Genomic DNA, 26,844 nt, shown 5'->3' with positions numbered 1-26,844 from the left:
CGGTTATTATTGATTTTGCACGAGAGTATGTATGTCTTGTTAATCTATTTTTGTTTTCTTTATGAAAAAATAAAAGAGAAGAAAAAGAAATTAAGCAAGCTTGGGTAGGTAAGGTGGTTGCAAGTTTCCTTCCCTATAGAGAGAAGTGAGAACAAGGACAAAGTGAATAGAATGGAATAGGCAAAGAAAGAGACTTTGAATATATGGAGAGTGATGGAAAAAAGATTGGTGGATATCCATTATCTAACAAAACAAGCACCTTCTATGCGCACTAAAATGAAAGTGCACCATGCCACATTTTGAATGACTACAAAATTAACACACCTCATTCTATGTGGGTCCATCCATCTTCTCCCATAGCCAAGCCAACACAACTCATCAATACTCAACACTCACTCAAACCCCATCATTGCCATCACTAAATTATCTCCCACTCTTCATTTCTTCTTTTCTTTCTTTCCTTCACCTAAAGACATACATGTCTCATTCACACTCAAAATAAGATGCCATGTTATTTTTTTTAATTAATTTCTATTCCTTGGTCTAAAATTTAAACCATGTGTTTTTAATTGAGGGTGAGAAAAAAAAAACACTAGAGAGAAAAAGAAAGTTTTAGTTTTTATAATGGGGTGTTTGTAAAGGAGATAGCTAGCTATTGCAAACTTGAAAAGCTGTATTTGGATTTTTGGTATAATGGGTAATTGTTGCTATAAGTGGGATTCATCAGATTATAGAGTCTCATCCAATGCAAAATCAGGTTGGTTTCACAAAAACAAAAAAGGTTTATCTTTCTCTCTATTTTGAATAACTTTATATTGGTTTTAGGTAATTATCATTTATCAGTTTTTGGTGTGTTTTCTTAAAGCTTTGCTTTCATTTTGATTTTTTTTAATTTTGTTTTCATTTATCTTTCACTCTAGAAATGGTATATTCATATTTTTTCTTTTTGTTTTCATTTTGATTTTTTTCCTTTTTTTCAAATATAATATCTTTGATGGATATTATTGTTAAGGCTTTCATATTTTGGAGCTTTTGAATTTCCCTTCTTGCTTTCTTATTAATCACCCTTTCAAATGGTTTTCCTTTAATTGATTTTTTTTATTGGTTTTCTAGTTATTAAATCATTTGAATCCAGTGGAATATACAAACTCAAGGATGGTTTTAATTTCAATCTTTAAAAAAAAAATCACCTTTGTTTTTCTAATTTTATGCAAATAATATATTTTTTTTTTTAAATTATCTTGTGAAACAAACAAGCTGTGATATCCTACAAATCATTGGAAAAAGAGAGCTAAAAACAGTAATAATCTGTATATAAGAGTTACATGCTGTCTTCAAATCTTTAAACTTTTCTAAAGTTGTTACAACATAGAAGCTGTTAGCTAGTATGAACTCATAACTTTTTTTTCCTTATGTCTGCTTCAAAAGTAGGTCGGCATGTAGTTATTATTACTTATTTATTTACGTGGATATAAAGTGGAAACCTCTAACTCTAGTGAGTAGAGTTTTATCTTAACTGTAATATTTTTTTTCTATGAAAAATTGGTGGTAGGATTTAAAATTATAATTGATTACTTCACATTTACACTATGTTCCCATCATCGCACCTTGTAGTTTATTTATTTTTTATTTGTCATTCGTTTATGTATGCTTCTTAATCTCTTTATATATCATTGCAATATTTATTTTACTTTTATGTTTCATATTCCATGTAATATTTTACCGTAAACAAGTTTTAAATATTACATCGTGACATAAAAATTAAGATTATTGTGTGTTAACAGTTAACGCTCCAGTTCTTAGTAGAAATTATCATAGTAATCTAGTTTGGTCAGAAGGTAAATATATTTGTTCAAACACTATTTTAGTTAGGGATCCAACTCAAATGCTCCTATAGATCAAGATCAAATTAAAGTCATATATTATAGTTTTTCCTTGTTTTTGTTATTTTATAATAAATGGATGGAATTGGAATGTGGATATATAAGATTTGTTCTCATTAATATCTCATTTTGGTTGATCAAAAGAACAAAACCAGGTGGCAATGAAAGAAAGGCACGATGATAGTAAGTTACCATCGAATCCTGAAGAAGTTGAAGATCTTAGACGTGACAATTCAGCTGCAAATCCATTGATTGCATTCACTTATGATGAGCTAAAGAAAATAACTGGGAATTTTAGACCGGATCGTGTGTTAGGGGGAGGTGGATTTGGAAGTGTTTATAAAGGATTTATTTCTGAGGAGTTAAGGGAGGATCTTCCTTCTCTTCCTGTAGCTGTTAAGGTTCATGATGGTGACAATAGTCATCAAGGACACAGAGAATGGCTGGTATATTATCTATATTCCTCCCTAAATTACAGTAATACTAACTATATGTTTTCTACCCCTAAAAAAAACTATATGATTTCTTATATATTAAATTTGTAATTTTTTTAGCATCCGACGACGTGAAGTTTGATAAAAAAAAGTAAGTAAAGTATGATAAAAATTATTCTAACCATAATTCGAATTCGAATTATCCTCAACAATTTGTTCTAACAGAAGTTTATTAACCAACCTCACCATTTGGTTATTTTACAATTTTTAAATATACAAAATAATTATAGTGTATTGATTGTATTTTTTTGAGCAAGAATTAATGTATTTATTTTGTATATAAACCTTCTCGAAATATTCTTTTGTACATATAGATATAAATATAGATGTTTTCGATTATGATTTCTCATCTCTCGACAATTATTAGTACAATAATTTAATATCATGTTTATATTTTTGACATTTTTTTTAATCAACTTATATTGTGTTAGAAATTACTCACTCTGTCTCTTAATGTAGCCACCCATTACCTTTTTCACATTTCTTAAGAAAAGTTGTGAGTGTAATTAATGTGTCTGTTTTGTGTGTTAATATTACCAAATTGTCCTTTGTTTGTATATGTATAAAATTTGACTTTTCATATTTCAAGATAAGTTAGTACAGTAGTATTCCCTCCGGTCACTATTATAAGCAAAAGTTCACTTTTTAGATTCATTCAATAAATGATGTATGTGGTCTATATATAGACCACATACATCATTTATTGAATGAACCTTTAAAGTTAACTTTTGCTTATAATAATGACCAGAGGGAGTATTAATTAAGAGTATGTTTAGAGAAAAAATAATAAATGCATCTAGTAATTTGAAAAAGAGTTTACATTTATGGACAAAAATAAAGTCAAATGAGTGCTTAGATATAGGGACGGAGGGAGTATATGTTATTGCAAACAGCTGTGCTATTTATCCCGACACAGTTAATCCCGAAAGCTTCCCGAACAGCTAGCAGCCGTTGGATTGGTATTTTTTATAGGAATACATGGGTGCTTGAAAAAAGGAAGTGGTGCCCACATATTAATTTACACCATCGTGAAATGTCGGGATGCTTTTTCTCGGGAACTCTAGCATTTTTCTACTGCAAAATCATTACTACAAGAAAAAGAAAAATAACGATAAAAATTTAGACACAGAAACTTGCAAAACCCGTCTCTAATTTTGTCTCTAGATGTTAGAGGCACCAACTTTGATGATTACTTGTGTATATTTTTTGTCTCTAATTTAGGCTGTAAGAAAATAGCATTTAGATTAGTTGTGGTTTTGAATTGATTGTTTTCTTGGTAAAAGACATTTAGATTATTTGTGATTTTGATTGCTTTGTTTCTAGGCAGAAGTGATATTTTTGGGGCAGCTTTCACATCCAAATTTGGTCAAATTAATTGGATACTGCTGCGAAAACGAACATAGGGTGCTAATATATGAGTACATGGCCAGAGGAAGTGTGGAAAACAATTTGTTCTCAAGTAAGTATATCCTATCCCACTTTTTCTTGATACTGAAATTCTGCATTCTATTGATATTAAAGCTTAGGGCATTACTCACTAGAACATGTTAGTAAGGTAACAAGTTAACAACGCATAGTTTAAGTATAATTTAGATGGCTGGAACATTTGATATGTTGGGGCACCTGGTATATGTGATATGAATGGGGAATTCAAACAACAAAGATATTTCATATACATATTTTGTCATACACCTACGACATTTGATCAATCACGTGTAAAAATGTGTTTAATTCGATTGAGTACATACTTAATTCTGTTCACGTTGAAACAATGGTTAATTCATAGTTGGATCGACCATAATTGCTGATATTGCATTAGTGTAAAATATATATCATTAAAATTCTAGGAAAATGTAATGTAATTTTTGCATTGGTATAAAGTCTCCGACAACATTGACACTATATAAAAGGGAATATATAAAGCGACTTAGGTTCATTTTGTCTTGTTTACTATGAAGGAAATCTAATTCCTAGTTGGAAATCAAAGTAGTCTAAGCTTTATGCCGACATGAATCCTCTGTAGTTTAAAGTTTACCAACCGGTCATAAAAAAAGAAGTATATCAGTTGGGTGATATAACTAGTGGGTCCTACAATCAATCTTGATTAATATAATAAGAAACGTCTATTGTTCTTTCTAATAACATGTTGTCCATGTATAGCCTCTTAAAAAAAGAAAGATCATGTTAAGGAAGTTAAGAATACATTTTAAAAAATATATAACTTTTTATACATTTTCAATACTATATTTTTATATTGATTTCTTTAACTAGTGCCGACACACTAGTGACTTGTATTTTTTTAAAAAAGAAAACAAAGTCATCTATCCTAGTTACTTCTAATAAATTTTGAACAAGAGATAATCAAAATTATCACTTTACTAAAAGATAAATAATATTTGTATAATCATTTTATAATAAATGTTGAACAACTTTATCTCTCATACTCACATTATGTTTCTACCCTCTCTTCCTTTTTCTTTCTATTATTTTTTATCAGTAAGAAGAGAGTAAAAGAAGGTTGTTGTAAAGTTGCATCAAATGATTTACAAATATCATTACTCTTATTTTTTTTGAGGGGAAAAATCATTACTCTTATTAAAACATATGCATTAAATTGATTTGATAACCTCTTCAATATATCTCATTTACTTTGTGAGATTATAATCTCATTTACTTTGAAACATGTGTGGATCTAATCATATCATTTTTCAAAATATCAATATTATGAGCTATGGTTGAATACATAAGACTGTATACAAATTTTTAAATGCAATTTATTACTCTTTTTCTTACTATACCCTTTATTAATACCATCAATTGTCTTAGAATATAAAAAGATCATGCTAACTAATGCCTCAATACATTAGTTAAGGGGAAAAAAAAAAAGAAACATTCATATTAAAAATATTATTTTTTACACTTTTAAGCTTTTGACTAGACAAGTTCCAAGTTATTCATACTATATATGTTTCCATATAAAAAAATCAACATTTAATGCATTTATACATAAAGAGCACTCATTATAATTCTCCATTGAAGGGAGTGTAAAACTCATTTACACTTTCACTTTGTAGAATATTTTATTGGTTACAAAAAAGTATTATTAATGGAGGTCCTACCGGGTTAATGCATTTATACATAAAGAGCACTCATTATAATTCTCCATTGAAGGGAGTGTAAAACTCATTTACACTTTCACTTTGTAGAATATTTTATTGGTTACAAAAAAGTATTGGTTACAAAAAAGTATTATTAACGGAGGTCCTACCGGGAGTCGAACCCAGGTCGTTGGATTCAAAGTCCAGAGTGCTAACCACTACACCATAGAACCACCACTTCACTTTATAGAATTAAACCCTTTAATATATTATAAAAAGTAAATTATGGATTCAGTGGTTTTTGGTGAAATTAGTTTGCATGTTTGTATAATATCTAAGAGTTCGAGTATGCTCCATTTAGGCTAAGCTCCATTTACTTCATTTAGAGTTTGGATGCAAGACATGTGGCAAAAAAATATCTAACGGTTGAGATTTTAAATTAAAAAACAATAAAAGGTTGTTGTGATATGAGAGAAGAATGGAACATGATTTTGTTTGTTATTATTATGTATTTTTATTAAACAAATATTTTTTTTTTTAATTTAAAATCTCAACCGTTAGATATTTTTTTGCCACATGTCTTGCATCCAAACCCTAAATGGAGTAAATGGAGCATACCCGAACTCAATATCTAATTGATTGATGTGTGTTCACTTGTACATTGCAGAAATTTTGCTTCCCTTGCCATGGTCGATAAGAATGAAGATTGCATATGGCGCTGCAAAGGGACTTGCATTTCTTCACGAAGCAAAGAAACCCGTCATTTATCGTGATTTTAAGACATCAAATATTTTATTGGACCTGGTCAGTATACATCAAGATTTATGTCAATGTTTCAATAATTTTCTTGTTATTCAATTTAGGTATTCAGTTTATTTTTATAATAATTGTTTCTTAATGTAATGACTTAGAGAAGAAATAATATTGAGAAAAACTGAAATATCTCATGAAGCCATATCTTTAGCCACATTTTAATTTTGTTCTCTCCGTTTCACAAACAGGACTATAATGCAAAGCTTTCTGACTTTGGCCTTGCTAAAGATGGACCAGTAGGAGATATGTCCCATGTTTCTACTAGAATAATGGGAACATATGGATATGCTGCACCAGAATACATTATGACAGGTAAACTAACTTATCAAATTATGATTCAACATATTTATCAATGCAAAATTGATCAATGTTAAGTGGGGATTTAAGGGAAACAAAGTTCATATTCCACTAGACTTGAAAGACCACCAAAAGTACTCTAAATCAATGATGATTATCCATCAGTATGATGTGAAAAAAACAATATATATTTAAGTTTTAAACATGTGCTTATGTGCTTAGAAGTTCAATCCTTTAAAAATGTGTAGGTCTAAAGTTAAATTTTAAGTGAGACATTAAAAAATTAACAGTAATAAAATTAGAAGCCTTTCAAACTTAATTAGTTTTTATTTTATTTTATAATACTAACCAATACAAAATTTAATATCAAATACATTTACATGATTGACTAATATTTTTAATGATTAGTACAAAAGTTTTTTTCGTGTGAACCGAGTATTCTCTACTCGTAACTGTAGAGACTAATTCCTCTAGTCGGATAGGACCACAATGAGTGACAAAATCCTCTCTCTCGAGATTTAACACTGTTGTTTTTCTAAGGTTGAATTCGAACCCAAAACTTCTAGTTAAGTTGGAAGAGATCCCTTACCATCTTATCCAAGTGTTCTTGGATGGTAACAAAAGTAGTTAGTAAAATTAATATATGAACCCTAAAAATACTAATAAAATTAATACCATTTGTTTAATTAAAGAATGAGTTTAGGGTCTAAAGATTTTGGGGCATAAAGTGGTTGCTTTGTCAGCAATCGGCTTGGGTAAGTTCTAACGTATGTATGAGAAAACATCTAGTAAGAAATGTCAGCTCTTTAAACGAATCTCAATTATCTCACGAGATCAATCTCAACAATTATATGGAGGGCAACATTGGTTACCAATTAAAAGCAATTATGGCTTTCCTATATATATAAATTGACATTATAGTCCTACATTGTACAGGTCATTTGACTCCTAGAAGTGATGTTTATAGTTTTGGTGTTGTTCTTCTCGAACTTTTGACTGGAAGAAAATCTTTAGACAAACAAAGACCAGCTAGAGAGCAAAACCTAACAGATTGGGCTCTTCCATTGCTCAAAGAAAAGAAGAAAGTGCTAAATATTATAGATCCAAGGTTGGAAGGTGATTATCCAGTAAAAGGAGCTCATAAGGCTGCAATGCTTGCATATCATTGCTTAAACAAAAATCCAAAAGCAAGGCCTTTAATGAGAGACATTGTTGATTCATTGGAGCCTTTGACAACATACACTGAGGTTCCTATTGGAAAAACATTTACCATAATCACTGAAGTTGCTGAAACTGATGTTAAAAAGAAAGATGCAGAATGACTTAAAGCAAAAAGGGTATTGTTTTTAGGTTATAAGTTTTCCTTCTCTATGTTTATAGGAAGAGGTTTTACCTTAACTTGATCTTGTGTTTATAGGCATTTTCTTTCTATTTTATCCCTTTCTTAATTTGCCTTTTAACATTGTTGTCATGTGCAATTGGATTAGTGTATGAACTAATGTCAATTTTAACAGAAAAGAACAAACAATGGCAGCAAGACAAGATACATTATTAGCGTCCTTTACTTTTGTTTAAACCGACTACTATCTTTAGAGTAAATTGTGAGAAAACAGTTCTTCAGTTCATATGTATTTAGTCAAAAAGTTTTTAAAATATAATTAACTTATTTTTTTTAACAGGTAGTATCTATTTGTTCATGTGCTACAACAGCAACCCGATTAAAAAAAAACACAAATATATGGTACATGTGCATTACACACTCCAAGCATTTCAAGAAACCACAAATCTACTCCCCATTTTCATGTCGCAACACTTCTCCACATCCTGCAATAATATCCCTTCTAGATGGGGTAAATTTAATTAAGATAGTAGAATTTATCTCTTGGGTCCAACTATATGGAGATTAATTAGAATTGTATACTTTGTGATTATGAATCATGCTAACAAGTGTTTAAGTAAAACTGTTTAAGCAACTCATAATTTTTTTGGCAAGAAAATATAAATCAAATCCTTGTGAAAGCAATAATTACACCGTTTTCGATATAAATGGATCTAGAGTGTATGTGGCACGTGTAGTAGATATTTGAGCCCCATACCATTTCGTCTAGAGTTTGATCTTTGGTCGGTGAGTATGAAAAGATATTTGTTGAGAGATGTCAACCATTTAAACAGATCTCAATTACTTCGAAAGGATACTTTGGTTTACCAAAAAGATATATGCTAAAGAGTCCTCATGGGTCATTGATTAAGGAAGCAAGTACTCTCTTCGGTCACTATTATAAGCAAAAGTTCACTTCTTAAATTGAATGAACCTAAGAAGTTAACTTTTGCTTATAATAGTGACATGATGAAGTATATAATGTGTTGAAAAACAGTGAATTCAACTTTTATTCTCAATATAAAACTACTACTTTTAGCACCCTCAACTGATACTCCATTCTTTTTAAAATGAGTGTTACTTAGTTGTAACAAATTTGTTTTAAAATGATTGTCACTTACATTTTTTAACGTAGAATTATTATTTTACTTTCGATCGTATCCTCTAATTAATTGAGTGTACACTAATTCTAAAACATTACACCAATAATAAATAGAGTTAGTTTAATAAAATTGTCACGTCTTTTGACCTAATTATTACATTTCTTAATTTATGTGTAAAAATATTAACGATATTCATTTTAAAAAGGAGGGAATAATATAATAATGGGTAGTGTTAACTTGTGCCCTTAGGGCACATGTTAAGAAAGCCAAAAGAAGAAATATTTTCTAAAATTTTGTGCATTTAATGGATTAAAAAGTTAAAAATTAAATGCAATGCACACATTCCAATATATTATTTCTATATTTGAATCATTAACTTGTGCCTTGAGGGCACAAGTTAACATTTCCCTATAATAATATACAAATTTATTATCATGATCCTATTATCCATAAAATCCATAAAACGAGCTAATGGAATATTCTACTTGCTAACTCCATTTATTTTTCCATCTTCCTAAAAATTTATGAATAGAGTACACGTGGCATAATACTAGTGAATTGAATGGATGTGCCTTGAGAGCCACTTCAGCAAAATCTACACAGAACCTCTCATCTTCTTCTTTGTGGTAAGCTATGCTCAAACGAACATAACATTTCTCTCATAGAATAGAATTCAAAAGGAGCATCCAAGTTTTGAGCATAACATAACCATGTCATTATCTATGTCTACCACGACCAGTGGTCACTACTCTGCACTTTCATTGCCAACAAGAACCACCCAAATCAACTCTAAGCAAAACCCAACTTATTTTTTTCCCACCACCAAGTTGTTTTCTTCAAAAAACCATTCATTTTCCAACACCCTTTTGTCAAAACCGTTCCTTTTTGTGGTTAAAGCTTCATCTGATGTTGGGTCAGATGCATCCAAAGAAGAGAGTGAAAAGGGTGAAGGAGAAAAAGAGCCATATGAAGAGTATGAGGTAGAGATTGATCAGCCTTATGGAATCAAATTTGTAAAAGGAAGAGATGGTGGAACTTACATTGATGCTATTGCACCTGGTGGATCAGCTGATAAGGCTGGTGTCTTCACTGTTGGTGATAAAGTACTTGCCACTAGGTTTGTTTGTGCTCTTCATTTTAATTTATTTTTTATGAATGCAAGTTTCTTTTTCTTTTTTTAGAGAATTATATAGATGGTTGTTTGGTATAGCTTTGTGATCATTTCTAGCATATCATGTTCAAGATAGTTATTTGAAGGGCTTTATATTATTTGAGCTTATTTACCGATAGTCTGACATGACATACATACATACTTATGACACTTTATGGAAGCAACTTATCAACATGTTCATAAACTATTTTCAGCTTATTTCATACGCTCTCCATGATAGCTTATCAAAATAGTTTGACTTTATTGTATCTTTTACTATTATAGAAATAGCTTATACATAGATACTTATATTATAAGTGCTTATACAATAAACGATTAATTCAGTTCTTTATGTAAACAGACCTTTTTTGGGAAAGGTTGAGCTTATGATTGTGGATTTTGATATTGCATTAAAACTATCGGGATGAATCACCTCATTGAATATGTATGACTTTAATACTTCGAGATTAGTCAAGGTTGGCTTATGGTGGTGGAATTTGATATTACATTAAAAATCTGCTGATGGATACATATTTTGAATATGACTTTAGCACTTAAAAATAATTTTAGCCATATGATAAGAATAGTAATAGCATCCTAGGTCTCTGTATTGTCAAGAAACTGCCTTATGTATATTAAATGAGGTGTTATTTTGTAATATATGAAGTTCTAAGTTCTTTTGAAAATTAAAACAATGTATTTATCTTTGATCAATAATTTTTGAGGATATGACCGAATGAAAATGTTCAACTTCTGCAGTGCTGTTTTTGGGACTGAAATTTGGCCAGCTGCAGAATATGGAAGGACAATGTACACAATTCGCCAAAGAATTGGACCGTTACTCATGAGAATGCAGAAGAGATATGGTTAGTTTATTCGTTGTGTATGCATTTCGCAATGTTTCCCTCAAATGCTAGTCTAGTCGCTTATTTGTGAACTTAGCTCACGGATCCATGAACCATGGTTATCAATTCAGGAAAGATAGAAACTGGTGGTGATTTAACTGAAAAGGAGATCATTAGAGCTGAGAGGAACTCTGGTGTAGTCAGTAACAAATTGAGGGAAATTCAAGTAAGTTTTGCCATGTTAAAACTGCTAATCTGTAATTCTTCAATTTTCAAACCCTTTTTTACAAGATATTTTTTCTCCCATGTGGGGTTACAACCATTTTCATTTCTCAAACTTGTAAAAATTTCAGATGCAAAACTACCTAAGGAAAAAAGAAGTGAAAGAGGGTCGGGAAAATGATTTGAGAGAAGGCTTATTACTATACAGGTAAGATCCAGTGACTCAGAAAATCGTTTTCTTTCTGTCTTTATTTCAGTTTTTTTTAAACAGTTTTCCTTCATTTATCTTTCCCTTGACATTTCATAATGGAAGTATGTTCTTCAATCTTCAATAGAGATGAAGCGCAACTTTTCGTCTAGAATTGTGTTTTTTACATATGCCATTATTGCACACTTTATTGATGGAATTTGTTTTGCAACATATATACATACAAAAAATCATAAGGGCGTTCTGAATTTAGAAAATCTTTTCCTTTATTACTCCACTGCTTATTAAAGTAAGGAATAAAGTATTGGTGACTTTGTTCTTGTCAGACATTATAGACATGGCAGAAACTAAATGTTTGTACATGAAATTATAATCTGCAACACCTATTTTGAGAGAGAAAAAAGCTTCAGTTTCGAAGCATCTATTTTAGATTAGGACTGTAATAATGAATGCTATCTCCCTGATATCCTTACCGTTCACTCTTTTCCTGGATTCAATGCTGAAGGAATGCTAAATATGAGGAAGCACTAGAGAAATTTGAGTCTGTTCTGGGATCAAAGCCAGAACCTGATGAAGCAGCAGTCGCAAGCTATAACGTTGCTTGTTGTTACTCTAAGCTAAACCAGGTATATTTTTGTCCAATTTACAGATTATATGTGCTGCGCTTCACTACTTCAACATTGGTTTTTTATCATACTTTTTGAGTGTATTTAATCCTTGTATAGCTTGCTGAATAGATTTAATCCTTTTATATATGTGAGTGACTAACTTGGTCCAATAACTTTCTGTCAAAAAATAAATAAATAGTATGTGTAACCTACAGCAGAGCAAATTAAATTGTGTATGGGACTAAGATGAATGTAACAAATCTTGTTAAGATTAAGATGAAAATAGGGGTTTATTCATAAGATTGTAAATGTAATATGTATATTAAATCAGCCACAATGTTTTTGGTTTACGGTGTTATAACTTGTCAAAAGTAGTTGGGGAGAAGCAAGCAAAACCATTTAAGAAACTATATTCCAACTTAATGCTACACCATTTAAGAAACTATATTCCAACTTAATGCCACACCATCTTGGATTCATTATGTCCCACATTGTTAGAATATGGTACAAGTATGTGTTTATAAAGGTCTGCCATGCTGGTATTGTCGCCGAGCTGGGTAACGCCGGCTTGTGACCCAAGTGGGGGCACCAAGGTGATGGAACATGGCTTTGGCTTAACAGGTTGGGCTGGTGGTTGCACCATGCTGGCCTGCCCGCTCCAAGTTAAGAGCAGACCCGTGGGACTTGAGTGAAGGCACGAGTCCTGTGGGAGCGAAGGCATGAGTCCTGTGGGTCTTAGACAGGAGGGTATGGCGTGAGGCTGGTTTCACAGAGCAGCGAACACCTCCTACTCCTAACAGTGGAGGGATCACAGGCCACCACACCACCAGTCCTAACAGTGTGATTTTCTCTAATAAGTTTTGCATAAGAGGTGAGGGAAGTATATATATTGACATTAGAGCGGAAGGGGATGTAATTAAAGCATCATTTAGGGGAGGGGAGTGTAATTTACATTTTAGAAAATTTTAAAAATTGGTGTAATTGATTGATGGTTGTTTTAATGGTGATTTATAAATCCCATTTTTCCTTTTAACATTTGAGTATTGGTTGCAGAAAATTTAAGAAAAGTATTAAACAAACAAATTGATTTGGTCCTGTCATTCATTTACCTCAATATGCTAATAAAGTTATAAATTTATCAAACAGATTCAAGCTGCACTGTCGACACTTGAAGAAGCTCTGAATTCTGGTTTTGAAGACTTCAAGGTGATAAAACTAATACTCAGCAAGTTACATAATCTCATTTACTAAATAAGCTGCCTAACACTGTTGCTGTTTTAACAGAGAATCAGAACTGATCCTGACCTTGCTAACTTAAGGGCATCCCCGGAATTCGATCCATTATTGAAAAGATTTGATGAATCATTTATCAATGAGAGCGCCATCAATGCCATCAAATCAATATTTGGAATATTTGATAAGAAATAACCCCATAATTAGAAGAAAAAAAAACCCTTTGTATGGACACAAGAAAGCAAACATTTTAGCTGACTAAGGAGTTTGTTGAGCAATATGATTCCACCACATTTGATTTCTCCGTGTATATTTTTGTAGTTAAATATAGGTCTCTCATTTTTGTCATTTGTTGGATTGGATCTTGTTTTTAATATATGATGTTATAAGAAACTTATGATCAATATAATTGTTCATTTCCAACAATAATATTAGTATCAGTCTTCACTGCCTAATAGCATTTACAGCTCTCTACCTAATTGCATGAATCAAAGAGATTGTGCTTGTAAATGTTACTTCGACATGGTCTGAGTGTGTTAAATTTTAGGACATAACCCTTGATCTTTATATGATGCTGATTTACGTAGTTAAATGGTTTTTTTTTTTTTTTTTTTTAATGTGTGTGTGTGCTGAGTTGAACCTTTCATGTCTTTTTTGTATGATTTTATTTTTTAGGCTGCTTAATTTTTTAATGTGCTGCAGCTTAACTTTCGTAGCCATTTTTTTTTTGACCGAAACTTTCGTAGCCATTATGATACACAACTTGGCAAACTTAGCTGTGATCAAAGAAATGCAAATGGAGGAATATTCATAAATTAAATAAATAATCAAATCAAAATGAAGTAAATTAGGAATAGAAAATTTACAATTTTTTTTATTTTGAAGAAGCTAACATTGAGGAAAATCAAATCAGGAGGAACCCACTCCAAAAACATAATATATTATAGAAGAAAAACATATAATTTTGAACTAACATTGGTGGGGTGTGCCAGCCCATGCAATAGTGCAACACATAGGCAACACTCGAGAAGCCCAGTAGCAAGCTACTGAGGTGGCTTCTCCCCCTCAAAAAAGTAATTTAATATCATGTGATCCATTGGACCACATATCAGATATTAAACTGATAAGAACAGATACTACACTTGATCTTAGCCAAAAGGCCGAGAAAGGTATGAGTTGAAAGACAATGTTGCCGCTCATTTTATATCTGACATCTGGTTTGTTACTCTTCTGATTCTACGATGTGGGACTTATGCAATGCAATAGCCTGGAGTCTATTAGTATTCCTATACTTTCAAATAACCTATGTCTAGTTGTCTACCACCACAACTACTCTACTCGTGGTCATTCATCTCTTTTATATGCAACTTTGATTGCCAGCAAGAATAACTCTTCTTCTTGTAGTTTCTCAAACACACTTTTGTCAAAACCATTCCCATTTGTGGTTAAAGCTTCATCTGAGGTTGCGTCAGAAGCATCCAGAGAAGAGAGTGAAAAGGGTAAAGAAGAACAAGAGGAACCATTTGAAGAGTATGGGGTAGAAAAAGAACAGCCTTATGGAATCAAAGAAATTCCCACCAGGTTTGTACTCTTCATCTTATTTTTCTTTTTATAATTTGGTATAGCTTTGTAGTCAGTACTAGCATATCTTGTTAAAGATAGTTTTTTTTTTTTTTTTTTTTTTTTTTTTTATGCCTCAGGGTCTTTTTGGATTGACTTATTTGAGCTTATCAACCGACATAAACACTTGCGAGAATGCTCGATAGAGTTTATAGAAATTATAGAAACAACTTATCACATGTCCATAGACCATAAGCTGTTTTCAGTTTATTTTCATAAGCTCTCCATGCTAGTTTATGAAATTAATTTATAGCTTATATGAAAACAATTTGATTTTATTTTATCTTCTGTTTTAGAAATAAGTTATACCTAAGCACATATGATAAGCGCTCATGCTATAAGCTATTAATTAAGTTGTTTATAAGTTGAGCATATGGTTGTGGATTTTGATATTGTATTAATATTCTAGTGAAGAATCACTCCTTTAATATGGCTTAAGTACTTTGAGATTAGTGATATCAAATCATGCTCAAAACAGGTAATTGGAGGCCTAATTTAGTCAACGTTGGCTTATAGTTGTGGAATTTGATGTTACATTAAAAATCTAGTGATGCATACATCTTTTGAATATGACTTCTGCATGGTCAAGAAATTGAGTTGGAGCTGGCCCTAGTGCAATGAACATAAACCTGTCTCTGTTTTAATGGTAATTTAAACATCTCATTTTATCTTTTAAAAGATTTCAGTATTTTGTCAAAAAAAAAAAAGAGTATTGATTAATGAAATTAAGAAAAGTATAAAGAACAAAAAATTGATATGATTTAATATAAAAGTTTAGAAAACATGAATCACATAATGAATAAGATACATAACTATGTGAAAATCAGAGGACATATTTAGATTATTCAAACACTTCCATGTGAATCTGTTACTCTTTTCAACAAAGGATCCTGTCATTCTATTACTCTGTATTTACCAGATCAATATACTAAATAAGCTGCCGAACGCTGCCGTTGTTTTAACAGAGAATAAGAACTGATCCTTACCTTGCTAATCATTCCCTTAGACCCCCAGACATGTATGGTAATCATTGTCCGAGCATGTTAGATCATGTTGCTTGTAATCATTCCCTTTAAATTTGAGTCCAACTAATGGCAACTTTGAGAAAAATTAACTACAACGAATGTTTCCATCACATCAATCAAAATATAGATGTTATAAAATTTTAGACTAAAATTGGTGGGGTGTGCCAGGCCAATGCAGAAGTGCAACGCAAAGGCGACACTTGAGAGACCCAATAGCAAGCTATTGTAGTGATCTATCCCCCTCAAAAAATAAATTTAATATCGTGTGGACCATTGGTCCACATATCAGATATTAAACTAATAAGAACAGATACTACACTTGATCTTAGCCAAAAGGCCAAGAAAGGTATGAGTTGTAACAAATCCTCGTTGTTCCTTTTATATCTGACATTTGCTACTGTCACTCTTCTGACTATACGATGTGGGACTTATGCAATGCAATAGCTTGGAGTCTATTAATATTCCTGTACTTTCAAATAACCACGTAGTGATGAATAGATCTTTTGAATACGACTTTAGTATATCAAAATAATTTATACATATTATAGCAACAGTATAAGCAATCATGGTATCTGTGTGTGGTCAATAAACTGTCCTATGTATATTATATGAGGTGTCATTTTGCATATATGAACTTCAAAATTCTTTTGAAGAGTAATACAATTTACTTTGTGTCTGATCCATAATGTTTGAATGATTGAGATATGACAGAACCAAAACATTGAACATCTGCAGTGGTGCTTTTTGGACCGAAATTTGGCCAGCTGCGGAATGTGGAAGGATAGTGTAGGTGTACACAATTCGGAAATGAATCGGTCCGTTACTCATGAGAAGGCAAAACAGACATGGTTAGTTTATTCATTGTGTATGCATTTTATTTTCGCAATGTTTCCCTCATGTGCTAATCCAGTCGCCTGTTTGTGAACTAAGCTCACAGATCCGAGAACCACGTTTATAACAATTGGCAGTGATTTAACTGAAAAGGAGATCGTCAGAGCTGAGATGAACTCTGGTGTAGTTTAGAAACAGAGTCAGAGAAATTCAAGTAAGTGTCATTATGATATTAAAACTACAAAATTCTAATGCTATCTTCCTGTTATTCTTACCCTGCACTCTTTTCCTGGTTTAAATGCTGTAGGAATGCTAAATACGAGGAAGCATTAGACAAATTTGAGTCTGTTTTGGGAACAAAACCAGAACCCAAGGAAGCAGCAGTAGCAAGTTATAATGTTGCCTGATGTTACTCTAAGCTAAACCAGGTATATACATGTTCACTTCAGAAATTCTATGTGTTGCGTTTCAGTACTTTAACATCGGTTTTGGATCATAATTTTGATTCTATTTAATCATTGTGTAACTTTCTGTATAGATTTAATCCCTCTATAAATGTGAGTGACTATTTTGGTCCAATAATCTAAAAGTTTATTACTCCATAGTATGCATAATGTAGAAATCAAGTAAACCATTTAAGAAACTATATTCCAACTTAATACTACACCATCTTGGATCCATTAAGTCCCACATTGGCTAGAATATGGAACAAGTATGTGTTTATAAAGGTCTGGCATGCTGGTATGTTCGCCGAGCTGGGTAATGCTAGCTTGTGAACCAAGTTGGGGCACCAAGGTGATGGAACATGGCTTTGTCTTAACAGGTTGGGCTGGTGGCTGCACGATGCTGGCCTGCCCGCTCCAAGTTGAGAGCTGACCCATGGGACTTGTGCAAAGGCATGAGTCTTGTGGGTCTTAGACAGGAGGGTATAGCGTGAGGCTGGTTTCACAGAGCAGCGAACAGCTCCTACTCCTAACAGTGGAGGTATCACAGGCCACTGCACCCGTCCACAACACCTGGTGTGAGCCTAGCTCCTTGAACCATCACTTTTACAACATTTTCAACTCTATCAAATACATCGTTTCATGTGTGACCAAACAATCATTCAATAATTTATCTCTTCTACCATTGTGTATTTGATTATCCACAAAATTAAATTATTTAAAAGTTTTTTTTAGTGGCAACAATACTTAATTTTTAATGGAACAAAAATAAAATTATTTAATACTTTACGAGAAGTTAATTAAGTTGGAGCTGGAAACCTGTCTCTGTTTTAATGGTAATTTAAATATCTCATTTTGTCTTTTGAATGATTTGAGTATTTTGTTAAAAAAAAATAAAAGAGTTTTGATTAGAGAAATTGAGGAAAGTATTAAAGAAAAAAATTGATTTGATTTAATATAAAAGTTTAGAAAACAAGAATTACATAATGAATAAGACACAACATAATGACAATGTGAAAATACATATTTAGATTATTCAAACACTTCCATGTTAATCTGTTATTCTATGAAGAAGCTCTGAATTCCGGTTTTGCTAAATATAAATAAGCTGCCTGCCGTTGTTTTAACTGAGAATCAGAACTGATCCTGGCCTTGCTAACTTGGGCATCCTTGGAATTTGATCCATCATTGAAGAGATTTGATGAATCATTTATCAATGAGAACGACATCAAATCAATTTTTGAAATATTTAATAAGAAATGACGTCGGTATGATATATAAGACACTTGTGATCAATGAAATTGTCCATTTCCAACAACAATAATAATAATACTAGTAACAGCTAAATAGCTGTTTCAGCTCTCTATTTTGTTGAATATTTTTTAGTCCTTGTAATGGCAACTTTGGGTAAAATTAACTATAATGAATGTTGCCATTACTTCTTTTTTTTGGTGGTGGCCGGGGTTCGAACCCCGGACCTTGCATATTTTTATGCATTGTCCATACTAACTGAGCTAAGCTCACGAGGGCTGTTGCCATTACTTCAATCAAAATATAGATGTTAAAAAAATTTAGACTAAAATTGGTGGGGTGCGCCAGCCTGATGCAGAAGTGCAACGCAGTGACGACACTTGAGAGACCCAATAGCAAGCTATTGAAGTGATCTCTCCCCCTCAAAAAATAAATTTAATATCATGTGGACCATTGGTCCACATATCAGATACTACACTTGATAGAACAGATACTACACTTGATCTTAGCCAAAAGGCCGAGAAAGGTATGAGTTGAAAGACAATGTTGCCGCTCATTTTATATCTGACATCTGCCGGTGTCACTCTTCTGACTATACGATGTGGGACTTATGCAATGCAATAGCTTGTAGTCTATTAATATTCCTGCACTTTCAAATAACAATGTCATCAACTTTCCTGCTCTTGTGTGCTCATTCATCTCTTTGCCATGCACTTTTATTGCCAACAAGAAAAACCAAAATCCACTCTAAGCAAAAGCCAACTTATTTTCTTCCCACTACCAAATTGTTTTCTTCAAGAAACCCTTTTTGTGTGGTTAAAGCTTCATTTGAGGTTGCGTCAGAAGCATCCAAAGAAGAGAGTGAAAGGGGTGAATGAGAACAAGAGGAACCATATGAAGAGTATGAGGTAGAGATTCAACAGCCTTCTGGAGTCAAATTTGTAAGGGGAAGGGATGTTGGAACTGGACTTGGTTTCATGGTAGTCGACAATGCACACTTTCAGATCACGGATGGTTGTTTGATCAAGATCCGGGGCACTCTTTAAGCATTCCTAATGAAGCACTCGTTAACATTTCCTTTAAGTTATTTATCTAATCAAGACCTTATTTTGTCAAGGTTCAACTTATTTTTTAAAATACATCATATTAACAAACACTTGCAGCTAGCTACTACAACATCAAACACAAAAATACATTCTGAAGCATTTTAACAAACACCTGTTGGGTTCTTCTGAATACCTTCAAATACTCTGAACCATTTTAAATTCCAATTCTTCTTGTTACTGTGATTATTATATTCTTCATGGTGTTTCGATTTTCGCAATTTCTTCTTCACTTGTCAAAACCCAAACACCCTCTTCCCAAATTACACCAATGTATCTCATCGCTACAAAATTCTTCAAACCTTGATGAACGTCACATTCTCCACCAAATCTCCCAAATTTTACCAATACCCACTTCCAAAACTCCAGAATCACAATCAGAATTCAAATCCGTTGATGGGTTTTTGTCCCCTGAAGATAAACTACGCGGTATCTTTCTTCAAAAACTTAAGGGCAAGGCTGCAATTGAACAAGCTTTTATCCAATGTGTGTATTGATGTAAATGTTGATATTATTGGTAAAGTATTGAACTTTGGGAATTTGAGTGGTGAAGCTATGGTTACGTTTTTTAATTGGGCACTTAAACAACCAATGGTGCCTAAGGATGTTGTTGGTTACCATGTTATTGTTAAGGCACTAGGAAGAAGGAAATTTTTCATTTTTATGATGCAGGATTTAGATGAGATGAAGTTGAATGGTGTAAAAGCTGATTTGTTAATGTTGTCTATTGTTATTGATAGTTTTGTAAATGCTGGTCATGTGTCGAAAGCAATTCAGTTGTTTGGGAACTTGGATGGTCTTGGGTTGGATCGTGATACCGATGCTTTGAATGTACTTTTGTTGTGCCTTTGTCGAAGCTCTCATGTCGGTGCTGCTGCTTCTGTTTTTAATTCTATGAAGGGAAGGTGAGTTTTAATGTTGACACGTATAATGTTGTTGTTGGTGGTTGGTCTAAGTTGGGTAGGGTGAATGAGATTGAGAGGGTTATGAAGGAAATGGAAGTTGAGGGGTTTGCTCCTGATTTCAGTACGTTTGCTTTCTTTCTTGAGGGTTTGGGTGGAGCAGGTAGAATGGATGAGGCTGTTGAGGTTTTCGGTAGTATGAAGGAGAAAGACACTGCTACCTATCATGCAATGATTTTCAATTTCATTTCGATTGGAGATTTTGATGGGTGTATGAAGTATTATAATGAGATGTTGGGCGATAGTTGTGAACCTAACATTGATACATATACTAGAATGATAACCGCTTTTCTCAGAACCAGGAAAGTGGCCGATGCACTTTTGATGTTTGATGAGATGTTAAGGCAAGGAGTTGTGCCTCCTACTGGTACTATAACCTCCTTCATGAAGCAATTATGCAGCTATGGTCCACCATATGCTGCTATGATGATTACAAGAACACAAGAAAATTAGAGTGTAAGATATCAATGGAAGCTTACAAGATATTGCTTATGCGCCTTTCGAAGTTTGGAATATGTGGAACATTGTTAAGTGTCTGGCAGGAGATGCAAGAATGTGGGTATAGCTCAGATGTTGAAGTTTATGAGTACATCATCAGTGGTCTTTACAGCATAGGACAGCTTGAAAATGCCGTTCTTGTCATGGAGGAGGCTTTGCGCAAAGGCTTCTGCCCTAGCAGGCTTGTATACAGTAAACTAAGTAACAAGCTGATTGCTTCAAACCTAACAGAGAGGGCTTACAGGCTGTTTTTGAAGATTAAAGATGCCCGTTCACTAAAAAATGCGAGAAGTTATTGGCGCGATAATGGTTGGCACTTTTGAACAGACATCATAATTAGTAGCTCTTGAAGTAGATCATCCCGTTTGATTTTCACATATCGGATCTTTGGCTACTTCCTCGCAACATTACTGATCTAGTATGTCCATACACTGAAGTTTTTAACTAGAAATTACCTTAAATGATTTACTGTTCCTTTTCTAGATTTTTTATTTGGGTTTCTAGCAGTCTCAGTTTTTAATATGGCTGTCTTTTGGGTGAATAAAATGCTATAGTGTAGTCTTAGACATTTTTTCTGTACATTTTAATTGTATCTATACGAAATTGGTAACCTATTTCTATTTGCAATATGGGAATCCTTCTTATTACAAAGTACTTTTGCTATTTTTCCAAGTCTGACTTCAAGTTTTCCAAGTCATACGTTTGTAGTTATTCTTTAATGGCTTTCTTAGTTACAATAAGCTTTTAGAAATTTAAAGTTGGTTGTAAAAGTGCCACTTCTGTGCTTCATTTGCTATCTTTTTGCAATTTTGGTAGTTATTGTCTTTCTGAATGTTGCTCGGCATTGTGAAATCACTCATCCTACTACCTCCTTCCACCTTTCAGCTAATACCTCGGACGAGATTTTACAGAGGCAGCCTATCAACAATTTCATTAAGGATGGTTATTCTTTGGTAATATGGCAAATAAAAGGTGCAATGCCCTTGGGTAGGAGAAAGACTTATATAGCCACAAATACAAATAAAGTTATTTGGGTACACTCACAACAACGACAAAAATTAAATAATAAAGAAATTAGTCATATCATTCAATATCATTAAATTATTTTATCTTTAAAAAGAAAAATATTTGTGAGTGTGCCTAATTTTTTAAAATTTAGGTTTGTCCCGAAGTATTTCTCAATTCAACATTGTGTTTTGTTGATTATATTAGCGTGTTTATATATTATAATAAGTTCCTTACAACTAAAGTCAAGCAACATTATGTTAAGTAGGGTGTTCAAAACCAAACTAGCCAAATAGAAAAATCGTAAACCATACCAACTCAAACCGAAACCACAAAAAATTACTTTAAGTTAGATATATTCAAACCATTTTTTAACTCAACCACACGGTTTATTTCGATTTACGGTTTAAATTTTACCAACCAAAGCAAATTGCAACATAAGCAAAACATTCTTTCGAATATGTTTTTTCTCTCGTTAGGATTGGTCTTTGCTTTAAAAGAACATATGTGAATTTGATATATAAATAAAACTGTTCAATGTTATAACACCTTATGAAACAAATATTTTTTTTGGTTAGAAGGCTAAAATTTCCTCGACCAAAATAATTTTAAACAGAATATTTTGACTAATTCTGGTGCCGTGCACCACCGTCCACCATCCATCAAGAAATAAATTTTGTACCAAGTGCAGTGCACCACCATCCAAGAAATAAATTTACCAGCTATTTTCACCCCACCTATAATATTTTTAAATTTAGTATATCATTTGACTTGATATGAGACTCCCTACCGCCGGGCCTTTCTTTTATATTAAAATTGTATTCCGTTACCTTTCCGAGTATCCGATGTGGGGCTATTATATGCATGCAGTTTTGGAACACCAATATTTGGTTATTCATCCGTTAGTACAGACAAGTCTACTCTTTTTCTCTTTCAATACTTTGAATCTCTCCAAACTCTTTCACTAGCATGAACAAGCCTTAAAAACACAGTTTTGGATTACTCCATTTGTTAGCAAGCTAAGAAAAACAAAAAACTTGCAACTTCTCATGAAGAATAATTAAATCCCACTTGAAACATTTCGCAATATTATGCATAAACACAAGTATCTCGAACCTACCAAACTCTTGCCTTAAACTGTTGAAATTGCCTTAGTATTTTTCAGTTACGTTATTAATAAGTTTTTTAAGAGACATTGGTGTGTTGTTTTTCAGTTATGATTTGTTTTCAAGACAATAATTTTAGGGAGTTTATCTTCTATTTTTCAGTTATGTTTTAGCTCTACATATAGAGCAATGCAATGATTGTAACCGTGAACCATATGTTATAATTTATAAACATTGCCTTTTGCCTTCCAATACATCAGCTTCATATTATTCTGTCATATTCCGTTTGTAAAACAACATAAACACATTCTAGGTCCTCCTCCAAATGGAACATATGAATAAAGTGCTGGTCATTCTCTTTCAAACCCTGAAGCATAATTTTTTTTCAGGATTTGAAAACAAGGTTGGATCCATGTGTATTGGATGAGTGTTCCAATGCAAAAACTCTTAAAAACAAAGTGAGTAAACCAAAGCCCTTGCTAAATAATACTAAGAAAATTTGGTTACTGATGATGCAACTTGCTCCAAAAGACATCTCTTTTCAATGCAACTAGCTATCTTGTATGTCAAATTAAGGTGTTGCCATCAGGTTTGTGTTCTTCATGTTAGTTTTCTTATTTATTATTGAAAGTTTCTCTCTTTTTTTTCCTACTGTGTTGAGAGAATTAATTGATGGTTTGGTATAGCTTTGTGATCGATACTGGCATGTCATGTTTGAGATAAGTATTTGAAAGCATTAGATTTTGTTTGAATTGGCTTATTTGAGCTTATTTACGAGCATACACATTTGTGAGACTGTTTTATGGGAAAACCTTATCATATGTCAATAAGTTGTTTTCAGCTTATTTTCGTAAGCTCTCCAAGATAGCTTGTGAAAATAGCTTATATTTAGATAACTTTTGTTGTGTAAATAGCTTACACAAAACAACTACATGATAAACATTTATGCTACAAACACTTCATTAAATTGTTTATATAAACAAAGCCTGATCAGGTCATGGTTGAGCTTCTGATTGTGGATTTTGGTACCGCATTAAAATTATAATGATGAATCACCCCATATAATGTGTATGACTTTAGTACTTTGAGACCAATGATATGATATCATGCTCAAAATAAGTAATTGGAGACCTAAGGTTGTGAATTTGATGTTGGATTAAAAATCTGGTGATGAATACATCTTTTGAATGACTTATTACTTCAAAATAATATACGCATATAATAGCAGTACTAATAGGTCTTTGTATGGTCAAAAAATTGCCCTATCTACACTGACACAGTTTGACTTTAGTAACTTGTTGAAATTTTATGACGGATGATAATGTTAAATTCTAATTCTTGTGGACCAAGACAACCATGGCATGACTTACATTGCAAATGTGAAGGTCCAGATGCATATATGATATATTGACCAATTCGGAACAAAGATCAAGGAAAGCCAAACCATGGCACAACTTTAGGCTCAGAAAGGTGACAAATTGGCATGATGATGCTTTGCTAAGGCTAGATCATATTTCATGGATTGTCAAACCATCTCCTCGTCCTGGTGTGATAAATCTGTTCATGTAACACAACACAACGCATGTCGACCACATATCAGACAAGTCGGCAAGATTCCTACCATTGGTAGGTAGGTTACTTCATCAATTTGAGATGATATTTCTTCATTTTCCATTTTTGGTTTATAGAGCTGTTGTATTTAGCAATTTGCTCTTTTTAACTTTTTAGACGAAGTTTTGACGTGTAGTTAAGTTTCTAATACTCGTGATCCAAGAATTGGTAGTTTTCTAACTTAGCTTGGCTTGGCATCATCCATGAGAATGGGATTTCCTGCTTGTAATTGTACCATGCATTTACGAATGTCAGTCGTCCGATCAAAATGAATGGCTGAGGTTTTTTTATGGTGTGAAACCAAGATAAAGTTGAATTATCCGGTCTCAATTCAATAGATGAGATTTGTTGCTATGTGAAACTGCGTGTGAATTTTGTAACGATGAATCCAGATCCAATCTATGAATCCCTCACACAACATAGTACACTGGACACGACACTGTCAACAACTATAATAATTTGAGACAACGAACATTCATTGCCTAGATTATTCTCATATTTTTACTTACTCTCAAGTAACAATTTCATATTATAACTCCATAAATGTTGTTTTCTACGAAAGCTAAAACAACGAAACCGACGACACTTTTTATTTAGGTTGTTTTATCAACCTCAGTTCCTTGTATTGTGTCAAAAAGAAAATGCATATTTGTTGACTTTTTATAAAAATAGAACATGCTTCACTATTCTTGCATTTGGTGTATCACATTTCTTCGTATGATTTAGCATAACTCAATAAATAACAAATAGTTTGAGACAATTTTACATTTTAACTTAATACGAAAATATGATATTTTTATTGGATTTTAATTTAAAAATATGAGAATAATTTTTATTAAATTACATAAATTCATTTCAAAAGTGATTTTAGTAAGTTTTCATTAAAAAAATAAAATATGTTCCGAAAAAGTTTTTCAATCACACCATTAGTACATTACCAATTTTTTCATCATAACCATTTGTTTTCACTTCTGATGTAAATATGAATATCATTGAGTTATAACTTATAAGTGATAACTATTTACAACTATTCAAGTGGTCTATATTTTCTTTCAAAAAAATGGTCTATATTTAGTCCGGCGGGGATCCTTGCTTAATGATAGTTAAAGAGGATGCAACTCCAAAAGACATCTTATGGCACATCTATCTTCAATGCAGCTATCTTGATTCTTGTATCTCAAATTAAGGTGCTGCCACCAGGCTTGTGATCTTCATGTTATTTATCTTTTCTATAAATTATGAAAGTTTTTTTCTTTTTCTAGAGATAGAATTATGAAAGTTTTTTTCTTTTTCTTGAGATAGAATTAGAATGATAACTTGCATAGCTTTGTGACGGGTACTAACATATATAGTTATTTGAAAGCATTATGGTCTGTTTAGATTGGCTTATTAGAGGTTATATACGGACATAAATATTTGTGAGATCGTTCAAAAGAGTTTATGAAAACAATTTATCACATGTTCATAAGTTGTTTTTAACTTATTTTCGTAAGCTGTCTAAGGTAGCTTTCGAAATTAGATTATAAGAAAATCGTTTGACTTTATTTTAACTTTGTTGTATTAATAGTTTATACAAAAAACAGTAACATGATAAGAACTTGTCCTATAAACGATTAAGTAGTTTATCTAAGCAAAGCCTTATTTGCTCAAGGTTGAGCTTATGGTTGTGGATTTTGATATATTGCATTAAAATTATGGTGATGATCACCGCCTTAAATATGTACGACTTTACTACTTTGAGACCAATGATATCATATCATGCTCAAACTCTGGTTGTAGAATTTGATGTTACATAAAGAATTTGGTGACGAATACATCCTTTGAACATGACTTAAGCACCTCAAAATAATTTACGCATATGACGGCAATAGTAATAACAATTTAGGTTCTTTCAAAAACAAAAACAAAAAATCTAGATCTTTATCTCTATAAGGTATTATAATTCAATAGATAGTCAAGTAAGTTTAAAAAATTGGGACAGTTGGTCAAATGATTAAAAACAAAATAAACTTTTTGATAGTTTATTTGTTAATTTTGTTTGTCATGATACTTATAAA

General features: G+C 32.4%; 2 protein-coding genes, 1 long non-coding RNA gene, 6 other non-coding genes and 1 pseudogene across 11 annotated transcripts; 6 read left to right on the top strand and 4 right to left on the bottom strand.

Annotated features, from left to right (window-relative positions):
* Positions 1-408: 408 nt before the first annotated feature.
* LOC146933466 (Protein kinase superfamily protein) lies at positions 409-8,144 on the top strand. Of its 2 annotated transcripts, XM_085705239.1 has the most exons (7): positions 409-757; positions 2,028-2,329; positions 3,701-3,836; positions 6,143-6,279; positions 6,477-6,600; positions 7,375-7,455; positions 7,522-8,110. In XM_085705239.1, exons 1-7 carry the CDS (start codon positions 694-696, stop codon positions 7,905-7,907), a joined length of 1,230 nt encoding a protein of 409 aa, XP_085561365.1. In that variant the 5' UTR covers positions 409-693; the 3' UTR covers positions 7,908-8,110. The 2 variants fall into 2 exon arrangements, with proteins under 2 accessions (XP_085561365.1, XP_085561364.1); XM_085705238.1 differs by lacking the exon at positions 7,375-7,455 and having other exon boundaries at positions 7,522-8,144.
* TRNAQ-UUG (transfer RNA glutamine (anticodon UUG)) lies at positions 5,637-5,708 on the bottom strand. Its single transcript has one exon. It is a non-coding gene; the product is annotated as a tRNA-Gln (tRNA).
* Positions 8,145-9,689: 1,545 nt separating the features above from the next.
* Positions 9,690-13,761, top strand: ZKT (protein containing PDZ domain, a K-box domain, and a TPR region). The gene is made up of 7 exons (XM_085705237.1): positions 9,690-10,183; positions 10,976-11,082; positions 11,193-11,287; positions 11,415-11,491; positions 11,997-12,117; positions 13,246-13,305; positions 13,384-13,761. Exons 1-7 carry the CDS (start codon positions 9,777-9,779, stop codon positions 13,525-13,527), a joined length of 1,011 nt encoding a protein of 336 aa, XP_085561363.1. The 5' UTR covers positions 9,690-9,776; the 3' UTR covers positions 13,528-13,761.
* LOC146933465 (signal recognition particle RNA) lies at positions 12,647-12,962 on the top strand. The gene has a single exon (XR_015009336.1).
* Positions 13,762-14,310: 549 nt separating the features above from the next.
* On the bottom strand, positions 14,311-14,505 carry LOC146933463 (U2 spliceosomal RNA). The gene has a single exon (XR_015009008.1). It is a non-coding gene; the product is annotated as a U2 spliceosomal RNA (small nuclear RNA).
* On the top strand, positions 14,430-22,077 carry LOC146933458 (uncharacterized). 2 transcript variants are annotated; one of them, XR_015007474.1, is made up of 5 exons: positions 14,430-14,913; positions 16,713-16,825; positions 16,908-17,022; positions 17,116-17,236; positions 21,951-22,077. It is a non-coding gene; the product is annotated as an uncharacterized LOC146933458 (long non-coding RNA). The 2 variants fall into 2 exon arrangements; XR_015007473.1 differs by lacking the exon at positions 21,951-22,077 and having other exon boundaries at positions 17,116-17,971.
* On the bottom strand, positions 16,132-16,327 carry LOC146933462 (U2 spliceosomal RNA). Its single transcript, XR_015009030.1, has one exon. It is a non-coding gene; the product is annotated as a U2 spliceosomal RNA (small nuclear RNA).
* Positions 17,558-17,859, top strand: LOC146933461 (signal recognition particle RNA). Its single transcript, XR_015009325.1, has one exon.
* On the bottom strand, positions 18,837-19,032 carry LOC146933460 (U2 spliceosomal RNA). The gene has a single exon (XR_015009037.1). It is a non-coding gene; the product is annotated as a U2 spliceosomal RNA (small nuclear RNA).
* LOC146933459 (pentatricopeptide repeat-containing protein At5g15010, mitochondrial-like) lies at positions 19,655-21,533 on the top strand (annotated as a pseudogene).
* Positions 22,078-26,844: the final 4,767 nt, after the last annotated feature.

The sequence above is a fragment of the Medicago sativa genome, chromosome 4, assembly GCF_051527215.1.
Source record: "Medicago sativa cultivar Bolivia chromosome 4, Bolivia_mono, whole genome shotgun sequence".
In the NCBI taxonomy this organism is placed as follows: Eukaryota; Viridiplantae; Streptophyta; class Magnoliopsida; order Fabales; family Fabaceae; genus Medicago; species Medicago sativa.
The sequence above is the reverse complement of the archived record's forward strand: the minus strand, read 5'-3'. Positions and strand labels throughout refer to the sequence as shown.